The 18,110-nt window shown below is 53.9% G+C and overlaps 1 protein-coding gene across 2 annotated transcripts; it reads right to left on the reverse strand.

The window, feature by feature from the left end:
• Positions 1–166: 166 nt before the first annotated feature.
• PIGO (phosphatidylinositol glycan anchor biosynthesis class O) lies at positions 167–17,947 on the reverse strand. Of its 2 annotated transcripts, XM_030467710.1 has the most exons (11): positions 17,916–17,947; positions 16,808–17,301; positions 12,926–13,069; positions 11,851–11,974; positions 10,691–10,850; positions 10,071–10,244; positions 7,277–8,849; positions 6,573–6,776; positions 6,067–6,269; positions 4,845–4,915; positions 167–4,184 (listed from the first exon to the last, which is right to left on the reverse strand). In XM_030467710.1, exons 2-11 carry the CDS (start codon positions 17,298–17,300, stop codon positions 4,064–4,066), a joined length of 3,267 nt encoding a protein of 1,088 aa, XP_030323570.1. In that variant the 5' UTR covers position 17,301; positions 17,916–17,947; the 3' UTR covers positions 167–4,063. The 2 variants fall into 2 exon arrangements, with proteins under 2 accessions (XP_030323570.1, XP_030323571.1); XM_030467711.1 differs by lacking the exons at positions 167–4,184; positions 4,845–4,915 and having other exon boundaries at positions 6,137–6,273.
• Positions 17,948–18,110: the final 163 nt, after the last annotated feature.

The raw sequence follows: 18,110 nt of genomic DNA on the forward strand, positions 1-18,110 counted from the left end.
CCGCATGGCCATGGCCCCCCCTGACTCCCCCTCTGACCCCCGCAGGGCGCGAAGGCAACGACCCCCGCCTCAGATCTGACGGCTTTATTCGCCACCAGCTGTTCGCAGCCACCCGGAGCCTCACCCCACACCCGGGTGGCGAATCTCGCCCATCACCGATTAATTAATCACTCATTTGATACCCTCAAGACGCCTCCCACCCCATCCCCTTGGCGAGGACCACGGAAGGGTGTGTGTGTGTGGGGTGTTAGCGCTGTGAGTGGGGCTGGGCACGGGAACCACAACAGCCCAGAGGCAAAGCCATTGGGTGAATGAGCGCTGCCAACTTGCCTGTTTCAGGGTTTATTTGAAGGAAAAAAAAAATAATAAAAGCTTTACCTCGCGGGAGAGGCTTGGGCATCGCTGCCACCTCCCCAGCACAGCTGCTGAACGGGAACAAAAGCACAAAGGGAGAAACACACAGAGACACCCGGCCAAGGCAGCAGCAGGTCCCAGAACTGGATCTTATCCCCTTTCCAGAACTGGGTCTTTATCCCCTTTGTTTATCCCACGCGGGGCACCGAGGCACAGAGAGGTCAACAACAACAAACCAGAAAGCAGCAATCACCCCACGCTGCTCTCCAGTGGGAGAGGTTGCTCCTCATGGGCAAGGGAACGGGGCCGTGTCCTGGCACGGGTGATGTGCTGATGGGAGAACGGGAAGAGAGGGGATGGAGAAATGGGGGTGGGAACAGAGACACAGCAAGCCCTGTCCCCCCTCCTAAGAGCAGTGTCACCCTCTGGACACCGTGGGGACAGGACTGTGGGGACATCTCGGGGGGCAGCAGACACTTTTTGGCAGCACTGGCCACTTTTGCTAAACATTTTCCAGGTGGCACGGATGACACAGGACTGCAGCCTGCACCAGGACCACGAGACACATCCTGCCACAGGGAAGATTCCCAGTGGAGCTCTCCCGTGGCTGAGGAACAGGAGCCTGGCTGTGGAGTGCACACAGCATCCCTGCGGAGTGCAGGATGGAGCTGCTCTGCAGAGCACACTGAGGATGTCACCTTCAGGACAGGGACACTGAAACCAGAACCCTGCTCCAGGAGAGACGCAACAGGCTGCAGAGACAACCTTGGAAAGGGGCTGAGAGGGCAGAGCCTGCTCCTCACCCAGCATGATGGGTTTCCCAAAGAGCCAGTGGGCACCCTCCTCCAGAGACTCCTTGTTGTTTTGGATCAGGAAACTCAGCCATGCCTGCTCTAGCATCAGCAGCATGCTTCCCAGATCACTGGATCTGTCATCCCCAGGACAATCAGGAGAAAGGCAGCCCAGCAGTCAGCTGGAGAAGGCTAGCAAAGACTGGAAAAAAAAACCCCAAACAAACCAAAAACCTGAATGAAAGAAAGCACGAGCATCTCCAGCCCTGGGAAAACTCCTCTGCTGGAATCTGACTCTTTGGTGTAGCAGTCTGCCTTGGGAGAGCAGCTAGCACTCCTTGGCAGCTCTGCAGAGATAAGGATGCTCTTGCAGCTTTACTGTCACAAGATTTGTTTAGTCTCCAGTGACATAAGTGTGGATGTTCTCATGCTGCCACAGCTCTGATGTCACCCAAAGGCCCCTGTCGCCATCAGGCTGCACCTACAGAGGGGTGGCATGGAGGGATGAGGAGAGGATGCCCAAGGGCCAGCTGAGCTCCCACCATGAACAAAAGGCATGGGAAGGCTCAGCAGGGTGACAGCAGCCACTGAGAGGGGCGTAAGTCTTAGAGATGAGAGAGAAGAAAGTCCAGGGGGCCAAGGTGGCAGCTGTGGCGATGTCAGGAGCAGTTCTGCAGCACTAGTGACCATCAGGATTTCTGCCAGCACAAATATGGTCGGGCAGCAGACTCCTGACCAGGTTACAAGGTGATGAGAAGACCTCCTGGGGCTCCAGTCCTGCAGTTCAGCAACACGTTACCAAGGCTAACCTCATGTTAAATGAAAATTCACTGGGCAGATGCTACCTCCACTCCCTTCCTCCCATCCACACAGATGCACCCGTCAACCATCAGCATGGCCCCTCCAGCACCTGTGGCACCACGGAGTCACAGCATAAAGGAAATACCCTGTTTTTAAGGGTGGCACTGCTTCAGCCTATCTAATCATGGTTTGATGCCTTCCTGCTTCCAACACATTCCCCTGCTGCATACTGCTGGCCCTTGCCTCAAACCAGCACCAGTGTGTGTGCAGCCAGGTGCTGAGGCAGCCTGGTGAGTCAATCCAGCTGCAAAATGGTTGTTTTGGGGTAAAACTCAGCCCACACAGCAGGGAGATGCAAGGCTGAGGTGGGAGAGCACAGCCAAAAGGGGAGAAGGAAGGCCAGGCAATGGAAAGCCCAAATTAGAGCAGTTTAAGCCTCCCTGGAATGACACCCTAACACCTGAGGAAGCATTTTGCAGGGCTGATATACAAAACCAAACCTTCCCTCAAGAGCTGCATTCCAGAGAAACTGGGCACTTGGGCATAGCAGCAAGAACTGACATGATGGGAGAGGTGACAAGATGCTCCCCCTGACACTCTCCAGGGCAGAGAAAAGGAAGGATCTGGAGTTACACCAGCAGTTTTCAGTGTGGAACATAAAGAGGGCCAAGTTGTGGTGCAGGAGTTAAAAAACAAACAGCACTACAACGTAAGTCAAAGCAGGAATCCCAGGCAAGGGAAATTCCAGTGGGAAAAGAGACAAAAGGTTTCAGAGCACCAAGAGACACTGCAGAGTGGTTCAGGGCAGTGAGGAATTTCTCCTCCCATTGAACTGCAGGGAAAATGCAGCTGGGGTGTGGCTGTCCCCACAGCCACTGTCCTCTACCTCTGCCCGTACAGAAACATGGGGTCCCCTGACCATGAGCAGTCAAGGGTGGGTTTGGGGTGGCTGATGTGCAGCCTGGAGGCCCAGAGAGAACACCACTGCCAAGAGGAAGACAAGCACCAAATGTGGGATCAGAGATGCCACTGGCTGCAGGGTCTGCAGATCCTTCAAGGTGAGAGAACCCCCCAGCATGTGTACAGATACTTGTGAGCTAAGCTGCCTCCTAGGAGAGCTGTCACCTCCTCAGGGCTTTCATGAGCAGCTCTTCCCAAGCACCAGCACTCACACCAAAGCCACTTCTTCAGCTGGAACAGCTCCACATCCCTTTCCTCCTCACCAGATCTAAGGTGGGGATGTGCCACTGCTCTGTCACTACATCCTGCTGCATCTCAACCATTCACAATCAGTAGCCAGCATCTGCCAGCACATGCTTGTGAAGGGATCAAGAGCCCTGGCTGCTGCAGCCCAGCCCAAGGAGACACCAAGACCCCAAGTGGAGAGTTTTTGGGCTGTGGGCACTGTTGTCCCTGTGCCCACATACCCAACAAGCTAAGCCTGCTTCGGGCTGTACAAAGCAGCCTGCACTGCTCCCTGCTGCCCTTTGGAGGACTGAGGAAGACCAGGAAAATGGGAATGTAAGGCAAGCATGGCCTCACTACAGAGCAACCAACTGGCTTTACAGAGGAGCTGAGACCCCAGAAACCATCCATATGTGAAACCATGTGCACTTCGATCCCAGCATGAAAACTGAGCACACTAAGAGCAGTGTTGGCTGCAGGACCTTCCCTCTCCCATCTCCCTGCTCTCCCCTCCTCAGCCCCTTCCTGTGAGTCCCTGTCTCTGCACAGGCAAGGTGGCACCTTGCTGGCCACTGAAGCTGACCTTGTGCATAGCAGAGAGAGTTGTCAGGAAGGCAGCAGACACGCAGCTGGTGTTTCTCCAGAGGAGCCCTTCAGGACTCTGGCTTCTCAGTCTCCTGCAGTGGATTCCACCCACTGCCAAGAGATGCCCAGGGAGAGCTCTGACCTCCACTGCTGAGAAACACCATCCCCATGAGCAGGGAAGAACTGGCTCAGGTCCTTTTGTGCAGCATGGAGGCAGGGAGCTGGGGACAATCCCTGAGTGCTGTCAGCAGGCACTCGTTGCTGGTGGCTTGTGTAACCCTCCTGGGACCAGGGAGACAACTGCAGACTGGGCTGACGAGCAGGTCAGGGTCCCCACATCTCTGAGGCTATCTGAGCTGAAGGTGCCTGAACCAGGTGCTGACAGCACAGTCCACACGCATCACCAGGGAGATCCCCAGCAGGAGGCAGATGCTGCTCACCACAAAACCCAACGACTCAAAGAGGAACCTGTGGGCACAACAGAGGCAGTCAGGAGAGGATAACCAGCAAGGACAGGCTTCTGCCCTCACTCCCAGCAGAGTGGTTTTCCTGACAGCAAGAGCACAGTGCTCTGAAACCTGGATTACATTCACCCCCCAGCAGCTGCTGCCTCCAGCCTGGAAGCCAAGCACACCTCTGGTTAAGAAGCCATTCTGGAACAACACCCAGGTGGGATTCTGAATCCCTCAGAGGGCAAGGCCACCCCTCACTCCTACTACCCCAAAGGTTTGCTGTTTTACCAGTTCTGGGTTTACCATTCCTGGTCTTTGGGTCTATGCCCTTCATATTCTCAGCTTCCAGGTGGGCTCTGTGAGTCCATGCTTAGGGGCATGGTTTAGTGGTGGACTTGGCAGTGCTGGGTTAATGGTTGGATTTGATGATCTTAAAGGTCTTTTCCAAACACAAAAATTCTATGGTTCTGTAATAAGGAGAAATTTTATGCTTTAGGTTGAGTTCTGCTTCTGAGCTTGAAGAAATTAGGTAGGGACATTCCTAGAGCCCCCACCAGGCAATAAGTAATACAGGATCTATCACAGCATCTTTTCTGTTGTCACTGCCTACAGACTGTTGACAAGATATGAGGGATACAAGCCCTAAGACAGCTTCAGAGCAACTCCTGGGACTTACTTTGGGGCAAAGACCTTCCACACCATGAGGTGCCTCCTGAGGATCATAGCTGCACAAACACAGGCCAGAAGCTGTAAGGAAGATCAGGAAAAACGAGTTACAAGTGACTGTGGAGAGACCTCCTGGGCACTAGGTTGACATCTAGAGGTGATGCTAAACTGCACACACCAGAATTTGGTTCAGTGCACACAAGAAGTAAGAATCCCAAAGAGGATTCCCTTCCATCATGTCATCAAGTCAGGAAACACAAACAGCTTGGGGTGCACAAAGGCTCCCTAGGGGCCAGGCTGGGACAGTAGAGAGGAAGGCTCAAAATGTGGTTTAAAGGGCTAAACCCTAGAAAACTATTCACTGCTTTCACAGGATTGAATTTCTGATGTCCAGCTCCCTACACCACCACAGCACAGGTCCAGATGAAAACCAGAGCTGGTGTAACATAGGTAAAAGTGGTTGGGAGAAGGGGGAGGAGGATGAGAATGCTATAGTTTCTGAAGGCATTGCCACTCTGGACAGGTCAAGGCCACTGCTTGGTTCTGAAAACATCTCATGCTCCAGGAGAAAGTGAGTAAAGGGGTCACACCTGCTTTAGGGAGGAGTGGAGCACACAGGTGAACAAAATTAACCAAGCAGAGTATTCCATCCCATATGCATCATACTCAGTATAAATTTGAGGGATCACAAGGATCAAGCTTTCTTTGTCCACAGCTGGCATCCTGAGAGGATTCCATCTGTTTTTCTGCCTTTGATCCCAATCTATGTCCTCCTGAGCCCTGTACCCAGCACCTGTCTGCTGCTGACTGGGACTTTTCCAGGGCCTGCCCAGCAGCCTCAGTGGTGGAATGTAATTCTGCTTTTGGGTATATTTGTATATATTTCATCAATCTCCTTTTCTACACCATTGTTTCATTAGAGCTGTGCAGTTTAATTGCCAACCTCTAAGTCTCTCTTTCTTATTCTCTCCTTTCCCTACAGGGGAGAGGGAGAGGTTAACAGAGATCATCTGTTACTCATTTAATCACTGGCCCAGTCTTAAACTGTGACTCTTTCCCAAAGCACAGAGCAAAAGGTATGGCTCACAGAGGACCTGTACAGGTGATTCTGCACCTGCAACCAGAAGTATCACCCCTGGGCCTGTCCATGCCCTGAGTGCCCCCTGGTTCTCACAGCACACCTACTTCCTCTTGGACAGCCTCCCCCACAGACACCCCACCTCTGCTTGTACCTGCATTCCAAGGACAAAGAGGTACTTCAGCCCCAGCTGCAGCAGAGCATTGGAGAACATCTCGGGGGACTCCCTCAGCCTCATCTCCATCATGTGCTCCTCTGCCTCCTGCAGCTCCTCCTGGGGTTCCTTCCTGGGCTTCCTCTTCTGCGAGCTGGACACCTCACACACAAAGGGCCAAAGGAGGAGCAGAGGGCAGCCAACTACCTCAAGGACAAAGGCAAATGAAGTTACTGGAGCCCAGGAGGTGAGGAGTAGTCCAGGCTCTGCCATCATGCCCTGAACGTGCAGGATGCATACACCCCAGCTCCAGTTTGCTGTTCAGGCACAACTGCGTGGAGGCTGCAGGACACAGGCAGCTCTGTGGCCCCAGAAGGGGACAGCGAGGACGCTGCTGTTCAGCTGGAAATGGAGCCTTCATCACCTCATGCTCAGCCTGCAGGCCTCCAGAGAAGGCAAAGCACTGAGCCATGTCTGCTCAACAGCCCAGGAAGAAATTGATTTACCTGCAAAGAGGATATGGGAGGCAAAGGTGTTGGCGCCCACCAGGACAGCAGGCAGGAGGTTTGTGCTGTGGTCAGAGTGGAAGCCCACAAAGGCTGCGTTCCAGTGGATGGCTGGGAAGATGGGCTGGTGGCCTGTGGAATAGAAGAACTGGGAAGCAGCAAGGAGCCAGGAGATGACTGCGTACCAGGGCACCGAAAAAGGCTCTGTGAGATTTTAATAAAAGACAGAGGGAGAGAGGTTAGCACTGAGGAACAAGGCAGATCCATGGTCAAAAAAGCCTACTGGGTTTTCTTCCACGTTCCCTCTTCACAATCTCTCTTCTGATGGATAGAAACCAGTCAGGCTCCCACAATAGACTTGACAAGGGGCCAGGCATTCCTGCTGCTGCCTGCCCTGCTACTGGACTCTAACAGCAGCAGTGGCTTTCAGTGGCTGCATGCACCCTGGGGAGAGTGGGAGAATGTAGAGACCCCTTCCCTGACACACAGGGCCCCTCCTCCTCCAGTGTTACATCCCTGCTGCATACCTCCCTCTTCTATTAGGGGTTTTAAGGGGCTCTACGAAAGCTGGCAAGCTCCCCTGGGGACCAGTGCCAAAAGCAGAGATTGGACCCTGCCTCTCCCACAGGTATTAAGACAACGCCACGGCAGAAATAAAGCCCAGGTCACGTATCCTGAGGATGCCCTGCAGAGCCCTGACTCACCAGCATCTCCAGCAAGGCCTCTGGCACACGTGTGGATATGCAGCAGCACGAAGGCCTCCAGGAAGAGGAGCAGGAAGGCAAGACTCATCCGCTCGCTGTGCAGAAGCATCAAGAGGAAGCTGAGCAGGGTGAGTGCTATGACCAGGGCTGCAGAGTACACACTGCCCAACCCGTACGCTGCCACGGTGGCCCAGCAGCTGCCCCGCTCCAGGCGGCTCTTCTGAGACTCCTGCATCCTCTTGTAGATCTGAGGGATGACGTGGAGTAAGTCAACTTCAGAGCTGGGGACCCCCAGGCAGGGAGTGACCAGGGATCCCTGCGGCTCCCGCGTGTCCTTTGCCAGCACCGTCACGGGGTCGTACAGCAGGAGCAGCAGCCCCACGGACGCCAGCCCGTACACCGCCCGGGGAAAGGCAACCACTGCCACCTGCACCAGCTCCTGCAGCTTGCCCAGGGTGTCATCAGCACTGGAGGCAACAGCCCAGTAGCAGGCGACGCAGAGGACCAGGAGTGGGAAACCCCATCGCACGAAGAGCACCGGTGGCCCCGAGCTGTTGAGGTTGCCGTAGTGCCGCAGCCACCTCCGCACAGCGTAGGCCAGCCCTGCCAGCAAGGCCACGCAGAGGAGGTAGAAGAGGTTCTTGGCCCGTGTGTTCCTCAGGCTGGCGAGGGGGGAGAGGAAAACAGAGGGGCGGCACTGAGGGATTTCTTCGCGGCACTGGTGGAAGAAAGCGGAGAGGCGCACGCAGACAAGGAGCGCGGCCACAAGGCACAGAAGGTACCAGATCTCTCTGCGGTAAGAAGAAAAGCCAAGGAGCTGCTGCTTGGGACCTTCTGGCACAGTCAGGCGACCATCCCAGTGGAGCTTCCCTACTACTAGCACCACCAGTGAGGCCAGCAGGAACGGGGCCACCCGGGCCTCGGCCACCACGAAGCTATCGGAGAACATGGCTCCGCAGCGGAATAGGAGAATGCTCATGGGGAAGGCCAGCCCCAGCCATGCTCCCAGCCTCTGCCTTGGGCCAACGGTGGCCAAGGGTGGCTGACTGCCAGCCCAACGGGCTTTCTTGGGGTGCCAGCCCCACCAGTGCCAGAAAAAACCCAGCTGAGAAGCAGCAGCTGCCCACGATGACACCAGGAGGAGATCCAGCCCCTCCTGGGTGAACGCACGGGCCAGCCCAAGCAGAACAGCCACCACCAGGCCCCAGAGCAGGGGGCACAGGAGGCAGCTGCAATAGAAGGAGTCTGAAGTTGCAGCCAGCTCTGAGGCCATGTAGCAGAGCAGGCAGGAAGAGGCAATGAGGGCACAGCCCCCCACCATACGCAGGGGATGGAAGCGAGCCCAGGACTGGGTGCACACAGCCCGTGCCTCCCGTAGGTAGAGCTGGAAGCGACCGATGAGATTTCCCAGCCTGGATTCCAGCTCCGGAGGCACGAGTGTTGTCCCCTGCACCTCTGCCAAGAGCTGAACGTGCTCCTCCACAGCACCAGAGAAGAGCTCCTGAAGGTGCTGGAGCTGCTCTGTTGGCAGGTCCTGAGCCACCAAGGAGTAGGAGTGCAGGAAGCGGTCCACCTACGGGAGAAGGGACACAGGGTCGGGTGGCAGCACTGGGAAAGGGATTTTCACTGATGTCTTCCTTCACTCAGCCCCTTCAGAAGGGAAACAGCCTCAGTCTGCCAAGACAGACTCATCCCCAGATGTATCACTCAGGGCTGGTCAACCAAATCCATCAAGGCTGGCAGGAAGCACAATCCTTCTGCCCCACTACATCCCTCTCAAGTGACTTCTCTACCTCAGCAGCCACGCTGACACCTCTCAGTTCCTCACCTCTGGTAAGGTTATGCATCATTAAGGCCCTTTACACAGTCTTTTGGTAACAAAAGTTCCCCAGAATTCTGTGTCATTACCAGCTATTAATTTGCACTTGCTGTTGACTTTTACATTGTCTGAGATCAGACATAAAATTGAAGAGCTTAAAGTGGATGAAATCAACCTGCTCCCTATTCTTCACATTAACCACGTGTGTCGTAGGCTAAGGAGAGCTCGTTCTGCTTCCTACTTCAAGAGAACAGGAACAGAGGCACTTATGATCCCTGCTTTGTAAAACATGCAGCAAATCTGGGTGTGTAACATGTCAAGAGCCACAACAGCCTTATGTCCTCCTTAAGGGCTCTGCCTTGCCCTAGCACACAGCCTGCTCCATTGCCTGGAAGAGCCACTTTCATACAAATTTTGTCATTTAGCTGATGGAGTATTTCACTGTGATGGGTACAAACTGTTTCTTCTGTAACTCACTTTAGTCCCAGATGTTACATGGAGTTTCTTATTATGTCCTTTGTTACTGTTTTCCTTCTGACACCTACCTACAATAGTTTTTCACCTAGAACTGTTTCTCCTCCAAAACTGAAGCAGCACCAAACCACCCATCTGTACTCCTGAATCTACATTTACAAAATTTGCCCCTTGTCACCTCCAGCCTTGAGGAACCAGCCTCCCTGACAGTCTCCCCAGTTACCATATCCACCTCTGACCACCTGCAACCAACCCTCATCCTGAAGTGAATCCCAGCTTCCAGGTCAGTATTTTCCAGAGCAAGCACTAAACAGGCATCTCCCATTTCTCTTTGGGGAAAACAGTGTTGCCTTTTACTGGAGCAAACACTCTTCCAAATAAGTTCCCCACGAAGATAATGCACCACCACCACACCTCCACCAAACAGAAGTGGTTAAAGTGCTCAAAAATCCATTCCTTCTCCCCTCTAGTTCCATGGGGAGGCCCCACCAAAGGCTGTACCTGTTTGGCATTGATGTGATAGACTGATAGCTGCTGCAAGGCTGCAGACACAGCATCATCATCCCTGGAGAACAGCTCAGCCATCACCTCCCCAATGTTGCTGTAGGGAATGGGTACACCCAGCAGCAGGGCCACAGTGGGCACCAGGTTCACCTGGGGAACAGCCTCAGGCTCCTGAAGAGAGAGGGGAGGAATCAGAAATGCAGAAGGAACACAGAAACGTGGTGTTTCACTCAGGCTAGAGGATGGTGGGCAAGGCATCTCTGTTCAGGGGAGGTATGGAGAAGCCAGGAGGGGAAAAACACAGGGGAAAGCAGAAGAACAAATCGTCTCTCCCTGAGGAGAGGATGAAACCTGGCCCTGGCTGCCTAACAGGTCACCTGGCCCCACTGTGAATCCCCTCACAGCTGGACAGGCCAGAACTCAGGTCCCAAAAATTCCAGTTACCTGCATCCTGTGTCAGCTTTCCATTCTTCTCCTGGATATGGTGACAGACTCCCCACCACCCTTCTCAATCTGAACACACCCAATGGAACCCTTACTCTCCAAAACCCCAGGATGTAGTTTCCACCCTGGATGTCACCAAAGGCAGTAGTAGCTAAGGATCAGCTTTTTCTCACCTCTGGAGGGACGGTGCCAAAGAGAGGAGATTTGCTGTACACAAACAGTGCTGCATTCACTTCCTTCTCACTGTCACCACCATGGTCTCCAGTCTCTGTCATGCCATGGTCCCCAGCCACCAGAAGAAGGGTGTCATTCCCCAAGTGATCCACCAAGGACCTGTCACCAAGATAAGGAAGGTCAACCCCTACCTGGTCAGGGGCCCATGTAGCTCTGTTGGGAGAGGACACGTGGCCACCAAGCCTGCTTGCACCAGAGTGAGGCCCAGAAAAGGATCTGAGCACAACTCCATGCTCTAGCAACTGAGCCAGGGAGCAGGGCAATGGATGCTTCAAAACTGAAATGAGTATTCAGAACCCTAAGACAGAGTGCATGGATCTTGCTTAAGACTCCACTGAATGGTGGCTTGTTACTCAGTGCTTTCAGATCTTACTCAGATCTTTCAAGATCCCTGCAATTCAGGAGAATGGTGCCCAATAGGAACAAAACTTGGGATGTTTTTATTTGGGCCTTGTATATTGCATCATGTTGAGTGAGTGAGCAACCTCCTACTTTTAAGGGAAAAGGAGGGGACTTGTCTGTGAAGGACGCAGTAGGAATGGCATGATAAGCACCAAACTCTCAGATGCAGCAGGACGAGATACTCACTCCCTTTCAGCAGTAAAAACTGAAGCAGTTCTAAGACTCAAAAGCTGCAGCATGTTGGGCTGAGGCAGGGATCAGGATTTCTGGATACCATTCTTCCCTCTCACAGAAAGACTCAACTCATGGGCTGACCACAGCAAATGAAGCATTTCCTAGCCAGGGTTCTCCAGTGCTCCTCAAAGAGCCACACCTCCCTTTTAAACACAGGAAGAGTGAGGCTCAGATGTACTCCAGCTGCACAGTTTGGTTGAGAATCAAGGCTCCAAGACCTGAAAACTGCCTTAGCTTTGAAGCCAACATGACCATGAACATGTGAACGTGTGTCTAGACAGCTGAGACCGTCTACCACAGCTGGGGTTTCAGATGCTGATGGCTGAAGCCATTCACTAAGTTAAAAGGCACAGTAAGCATTCCCTGTTGCCCCCTGCATCTGTGAATGCCCTGGGAAGGCTCCCACCAGCCTGGCTGAAGGAAAAGGCCACCTGGCAACCCCCTTCCCCACTGCTCTAATCACCTGAGCATCTCATTCATCTGGGTGAGCTTCTTAGCCATTTCAGGATGGTCAGGTCCATGTTTGTGCCCACAGTGGTCCACGCCGAGGAAGTGAGCAATCAGCACGTCCCACTCACCACTGTCCACTGCAAAACAAGAGCAGTCTTGTCACACACTGGCCTAGGATTCAGGCACAGGCTCTGTGCCTGGACCCTCCTCCCAGAGCTTTCTGGTTGTCTCTGGAAACTGCCATTTCTTCCTCTCCTGCCACCACCACTCCCAGCTCTAAAGCAGATCGACTCTTTCAGGAGGAGAATGGCCTGAGGTCACCTGGGTCACCTTGAACACCCTTAACCTCCCATAAGCAGAGCTAAAAACCCAAGGATGTTCAGTAAAAGAACCCAGAACTTGGGTTCCCTGGAGATATTCCAGGCCAGACTCACCTCTGTGCCTCCCTGCATTCCACCCAGGATGTGAGCACAGCACACTGATGCTGACCCTAAGAACTTACCCTGGCCTCTCCCCCCTGCTTCAGGGTCTCAGCACAGGAAAACCAACATGTTTGGAGCTCCATGATGAATGGCAGCCCTCCTAAAAGGCACAAGGACTTCCCAGGAAGGGACACTGCACCCTTGATTTACTTAGACTGACACACAGATAAAGCAAGGAGCATTCCCCTCAGTCCTACAGCTTCAGTGAAGGGTCTGAAATCACCTAAAATTCACACACTTCAACTTTTTACCAAGACTGGGAACCACTGACACTCTGCTGAGAACTCCTATGCTCAAGCCTCCTGGCTTCACTGTGTGCATGCCTGGGCAGCCACGTGTTAAAACTAACATCCCCTGCTCTACCCTAGCAGAGTATTTCTAGGACAGATGTAGAAGTCTTACCTTGCCCCATCAAGCTACACTTTTTTTTTCCACTGAAACAGTTTTCAGAACCTGAAATCCAGCTTCTCTGGGTAAATGAAGCTAGATCACCCAGGCAGCAGTGTCTGGCACCCCATAAGAGGAAAAAAACTCTTCAGCCCTACCTCAGATTCACAGCAGGAGCCCCAGAGGACGTATGCAGGACCTGGGGGAAGAGCTGCTTACCAGTTGTATAGAGATGCTGCAGGATCCCATCGTCCACGGTGTGAAGATCCTTCACGTTAAAAGATGGGAAGAAGTACGAGCGGAAGAACTTCTTTGGGAAGAGTCCTTCCCAAGTGTCATCACCCATGAAGACCACTCTCCTTCCTGAGGCAGCGAGAGAGGCATTAATGAGAGCAGGGAGCCCACCCAAGCCATGCTGTTAGTCAGACAAGTGCAAAAAGCCTGGGCAAAGCCAGGTCAGGGTCCAAAGCACAGGTTCCTTGTTGAAAGACAAAACTCAGCTGACCACAGAACATTAACAATTATTTGTATAAACGCTGAGATTCAAGCAAGCTGAAAACTGCTTGACACAGGTGGCTTGGCTTAGCACCAGCAGCTGGAGTGATAAGGACCTAATAATTGTAACTGAAGGCCCCTGCTCATTGTATCTGAACTTCAGCTGAACTTCTGAAACTAAACCTGAGTTAAACTTTTACCCTGCCACCTGGAGTAGCATTGAAACTACAGAGGCAGACAATGAGACAATTAGTCAAAATGATCTTATACAATGGTAAGATGGATTAACTAAAACTTAGGGTCAAAAAACTGACTTGTTGAGGAATGACCGTGACAAGAAGTAACTGCAAATGAACAAAGATAGAGGGAGACAGATCTATAAGAAAGGGAAGAGGTAACTGGGTAAGCAGCCATGTGCACCTTTCATGAACACGTGTATGGACAGTGAGGATGTAAAAGGCACAGCAAAAAAAAGAGTGAGGTCAATCCTTTCAGGGGTACTGAACTGTCACTGAGACAAACCAACACTGTTGCCGTAGTTTGAGTATGAGGAACTAAAGAGGAGGGAGGGCTTTCAGACTCAGGGTTTGGCACACAGAGGGCTCCATTCACTCCCCTTCCCTGCCCAGACTCTCCCAAGGTCGGGCAGACCCCAGCCCCTCCTCCCTCTCGCCCACTCCTCCCTGCGCTGCTCCTCTACCCCCAGCTCCCCACCTGCTCTGTAGAATCCGAACCCATCGGTGCTGGGAAGAGCCCTGGAGCCCCATCCTGAGCCAGCCCTGCCTCAAGGGGCCCTCAGGCACCTGAATCCTGACATCAGCGAGATGGGGGTGTATGTAAACACCTCGAGTACTGTGTCCAGTTCTGGGCCCCTCAGTTCAGGAAGGATATCGAGGTCCTGGAACAGGTCCAAAGGAGGGCAACCAGGCTGGTGAAGGGACTCGAGCACAGACCCTATGAGGAGAGGCTGAGGGAGCTGGGGCTGTTCAGCCTGGAGAAGAGGCAGCTCAGGGGAGACATCATCACTCTCTACAACTCCCTGAAAGGAGGCTGGAGCCAGGGGGGGTTGGTCTCTTTTGCCAGACGACTTTCAACAAGACAAGAGGGCACGGTCTCAAGTTGTGCCAGGGGAGGTTTAGGTTGGATATTAGAAAGAACTTCTTTACGGAGAGGGTGATCCGGCATTGGAATGGGCTGCCCAGGGAAGTAGTGGATTCTCCATCCCTGGAGATATTTAAAAAGAGACTGGATGTGGCTCTCAGTGCCATGGTCTAGCAACCACAGCAGTGGTTCAAGGGTTGGACTTGATGATCTCTGAGGTCCCTTCCAACCCAGCCAATTCTATGATTGTATTTTTGTTCTTTATCTCTTATGTTACTGCCTTTCTCCCGTGCTAGTAAATCTGTTTCCAGTTTTCTTAAATTTCCAATTTTAAGTCTCTGTTTTTATTCTCCTTTTAGCTTCCCTTTGGGGAGGGCGGGGGGAGAATATAATAGAGAGCAATTCTGTCAGAGAATCATAGAATGGCTTGGGTTGGAAGGGACCCTAAAGATTATGAAGATCCAACCCCCTGCATGGGCAGGAACCTCTCCCACTAGACCAGGTGTCACAAAGCCTCATCCAACCTGACCTTAAACACTTCCCTGGAAGGGCATCAACAACTTCTCTAGGCATCCTATTCCAGTATCCTGCCACTTTCATGATGAAGAAAGTTTTCCTAATATCTAACCTAAACCTACCCCATTTCAGTTTAAAACCATTACCCCTTGTCCTGTCACTACTCTCTCTGGTGAAAAGACCCTCCCCAGCTTTCCTGTAGGCCCTTCATGGACTGGAAGGTTCTCTAAGGCCCCCCCAGAGCCTCCTCTTCTCCAGGCTGAACAGTCCATCTTCTTATCAGAGGTGCTCCAGCCCCCAGGTCACCTGCTTCTCCATTGTGGGCATGCAAAGCAGTCACCTGGAAAACAAACACCTACACTCCTCTTTAGTACAATTCTCCTTTATTACAACTGTCCTTTGGTTTTTGGTCTGCCCAAACTGCTAAGCTGGGACAACTGCAGAACCCAGGGTCCAAACTTTTTCTTATGGTCAGGGCTGAGATTGGACCCATCCACACCCAGACTCCTGAGTTCAGAAGAAAAGGGGATCCAATCTTAACCTCTCAACTCAGTGGGAGGGTTCTTTCCAGCCCCTTGTTTAACACTCCTCTCTAACCCCTCTTCAAAATCAACCAAAAATTTTAAAATACCATGTGGCTGCACATCAGTTTGAACACGGGGAGTCACTACCCCTGTTTCTAAGCCTGCAAGTCCCTGTCAACCCCAAACCCACACACACAGCCTCACTTGTCACTGGCTTCTGACACATCAACCAGCAGAAGCACTTGTGGGTTGGGCAGCCCAGGAAGTAGCTGTGTGCCACCTGCAGCACCTCAGCACTGCAGGAGCACAGAGCAGACAAGCCCCTGCCCAAGGCCCATAAACCCACTCTGCCAAACCCAAGGCAGGAGATGGCTCTGTCAGAGCCTGAGGAGAAGCTTTAAGCCCTGGACCATGGCTCCCAACACAACAAAGATGATTTTTCATATGCCAAAAAGGGAAGACAAACCCCTGACACTTCCCACTGCCCTGCCTGACAACAGCCAGCACTCCCTGTTTCCCCTGAGGCTCTCCAGCATGGCATGGAAACTCTTTCCATGGAAGAGCTCTGGCACCAGCTGTTCCAGTGTTTTTTGCCTCAGATTTTTTACAGTGTTTGCCCACCTCACTGGCACACAGGGGAGCAGGCAGGCTGGTGACACTGCCTCCTCCCAGGCACTGGAAGGAAATCGCTCTGGCTAACACTGACTGATAATAGGATGAGGGTTAACAGTTTTAAATTGGCAGAGAGTAGATTTAGATTACATATTAGAAAGAAACTCTTTCCTTGGAGGGTGAGGAAACACTGGGAGGAGGTTGTCCAGGGAAGATGTGGATTCTCTCTCCCTGGAAGTGTTCAAGGTCAGGCTGGATGTGGCTTGGAGAAACCTGGTCTAGTGGGAGGTATCCCTGACCATGGAAGGGGTTGTAACTAGGTGTTCTTTCAGGGGTGTAACTAGTCTGTCATTCTATGATTCCATGACTGTGTCTAACAGCCCTTTAGAACAGCCCAGCAGCACCAAACTGCGCAGGGATGCTGATGAAGTTGCTGCCCAAGAGGCAGAGGCACCTCCCCAGCACACCTGGCACCAGCTCCTCCCTTCTCCTTGCATCTCACCTGAAGGCAAGCACCACAGGACTCGGTGCCCTTTGTGTCCTACAGCCATTCCTGGTGGTGACCTTGTGACAATCACCACCAGTACAGCCACTTTCACCTGCTTTCTTATCACCTTTGAAGATGATAAGCCATGATCCCAGCCACTTTTTGTTCCCAGTACAACACCAGAGGACACCTGCCTGTGTGACAGCTCTGCCTGACACAGCTGTCATCTGAGAACTAGCTGAGGGAGTGGGGGTGTTGCAAGCATCTCCCTCCCCAGAACCAGAAGAATAAAGGTCCCATGCAAGCTACGACCAGCAGACTGCAGGTGCCCAGTCCCAGGAGGGCACCACCCTCTCTCCCACCCACCGTTCTGCACCAGCTGTGCCAGCAGGTTGTCCTCCTGGATGGCGTAGGTGGCAAAGTTGCTGCCCACATCGATGAAAGTGGGGAGGGAGCCAGTGGTGAGGCCCTTGATGCGCTGCATGGTGGCGGTGGGAGGGTCTGCCCGGAAGCGGTAGAGGCGGGCGTGGAGGGGCTGGGAGGTCTCCAGGTGGCGCAAGAAACTCAGCTTGTTCTCGTAGGGCAGAGGGCTGGCCTTGGCTGGGTTAAAGCGGGCAAACTCGAAACGGAGGGCATCGATGATGACAAGCACGGCCTTGGAAAAGCGCCGTGGTGCCCAGCAGGAGCCTGGAGGGAGGCTCTGCCCCTCCCAAGGCGGCGGCAGCACTGGGTCTGAGCAGGAGCTGCTGCTGGAGAGCTCGATGCGGGTGAGCAGGAAGCCGCTCATGAAGAGCCCGATGCCGGCGAAGAAGAGCAGGCAGACCCAGGCCAGGAAGAGCAGCACCGGCCACCGCTGCATCCTGGAGGGAAGGGGACAGGCGGGCTCAGACCCTGCGCCTCTGCCTGTGCCCCCCTCACCTCGACACAGCCCTCGCTCCCCGCACTCCCCCCAAACCCAGATCCGACCCGCAGCCCCTCAGCGTCCCTCACCCCACACCCTCTGCACCCCGAACCCTGACACCCGAGCCGCCCTTTGCCTCCTCACCCTCATCCCAGCTCTCTGCCCGCTCCCCAAGCCCCCCCACACCTCCCTCCCCAAACACCCCAGCTCCCCCACACCTCCCTCCCCGGACATCCCGGCCCCCCCACACCTCCCTCCCCGTATACCCCAGCCCCCCCTTCCCGGACACCCCGGACCTCCCTCTCCAGACACCACAGTCCCCCTACACCTCCCTCCCCGAACACCTCAGCCCCCACAGCTCCTTCCCCAAACACCCCTGTCCCCCCACACCTCCCTCCCCGGACACCCGGGACACTCCAGCCCCCCCACACCTCCCTCCCTGGACAACCCAGTCCCCGGACACCCCGAGCATCCCAGCCCCCACAGCTCCCTCCCCGGACACCTTAGCCCCCCCAAACCTCCCCGGACACCTCAGCCCCCCCACACCTCCCTGCCCGGACACCCCGGTCCCACCTGCGGCCGCCCCGACTCCTGCTGCAGCCCCGCCCCGCCCCACCGCCGGAAACGGCGCGGGAAAGGACAACCGGCAACAGCGCCCCCTGGCGGCCGGAGGTCCAAGTGCGCGCCCAACTCCAACTCCTCCCCCCCCAACCCCCAGGCGTAGCTTTGATTAATTCACTCATTAATTAACTTACGTGCCGGGGGCCC

Source organism: Calypte anna, chromosome Z (genome assembly GCF_003957555.1).
Source record: "Calypte anna isolate BGI_N300 chromosome Z, bCalAnn1_v1.p, whole genome shotgun sequence".
In the NCBI taxonomy this organism is placed as follows: domain Eukaryota; kingdom Metazoa; phylum Chordata; class Aves; order Apodiformes; family Trochilidae; genus Calypte; species Calypte anna.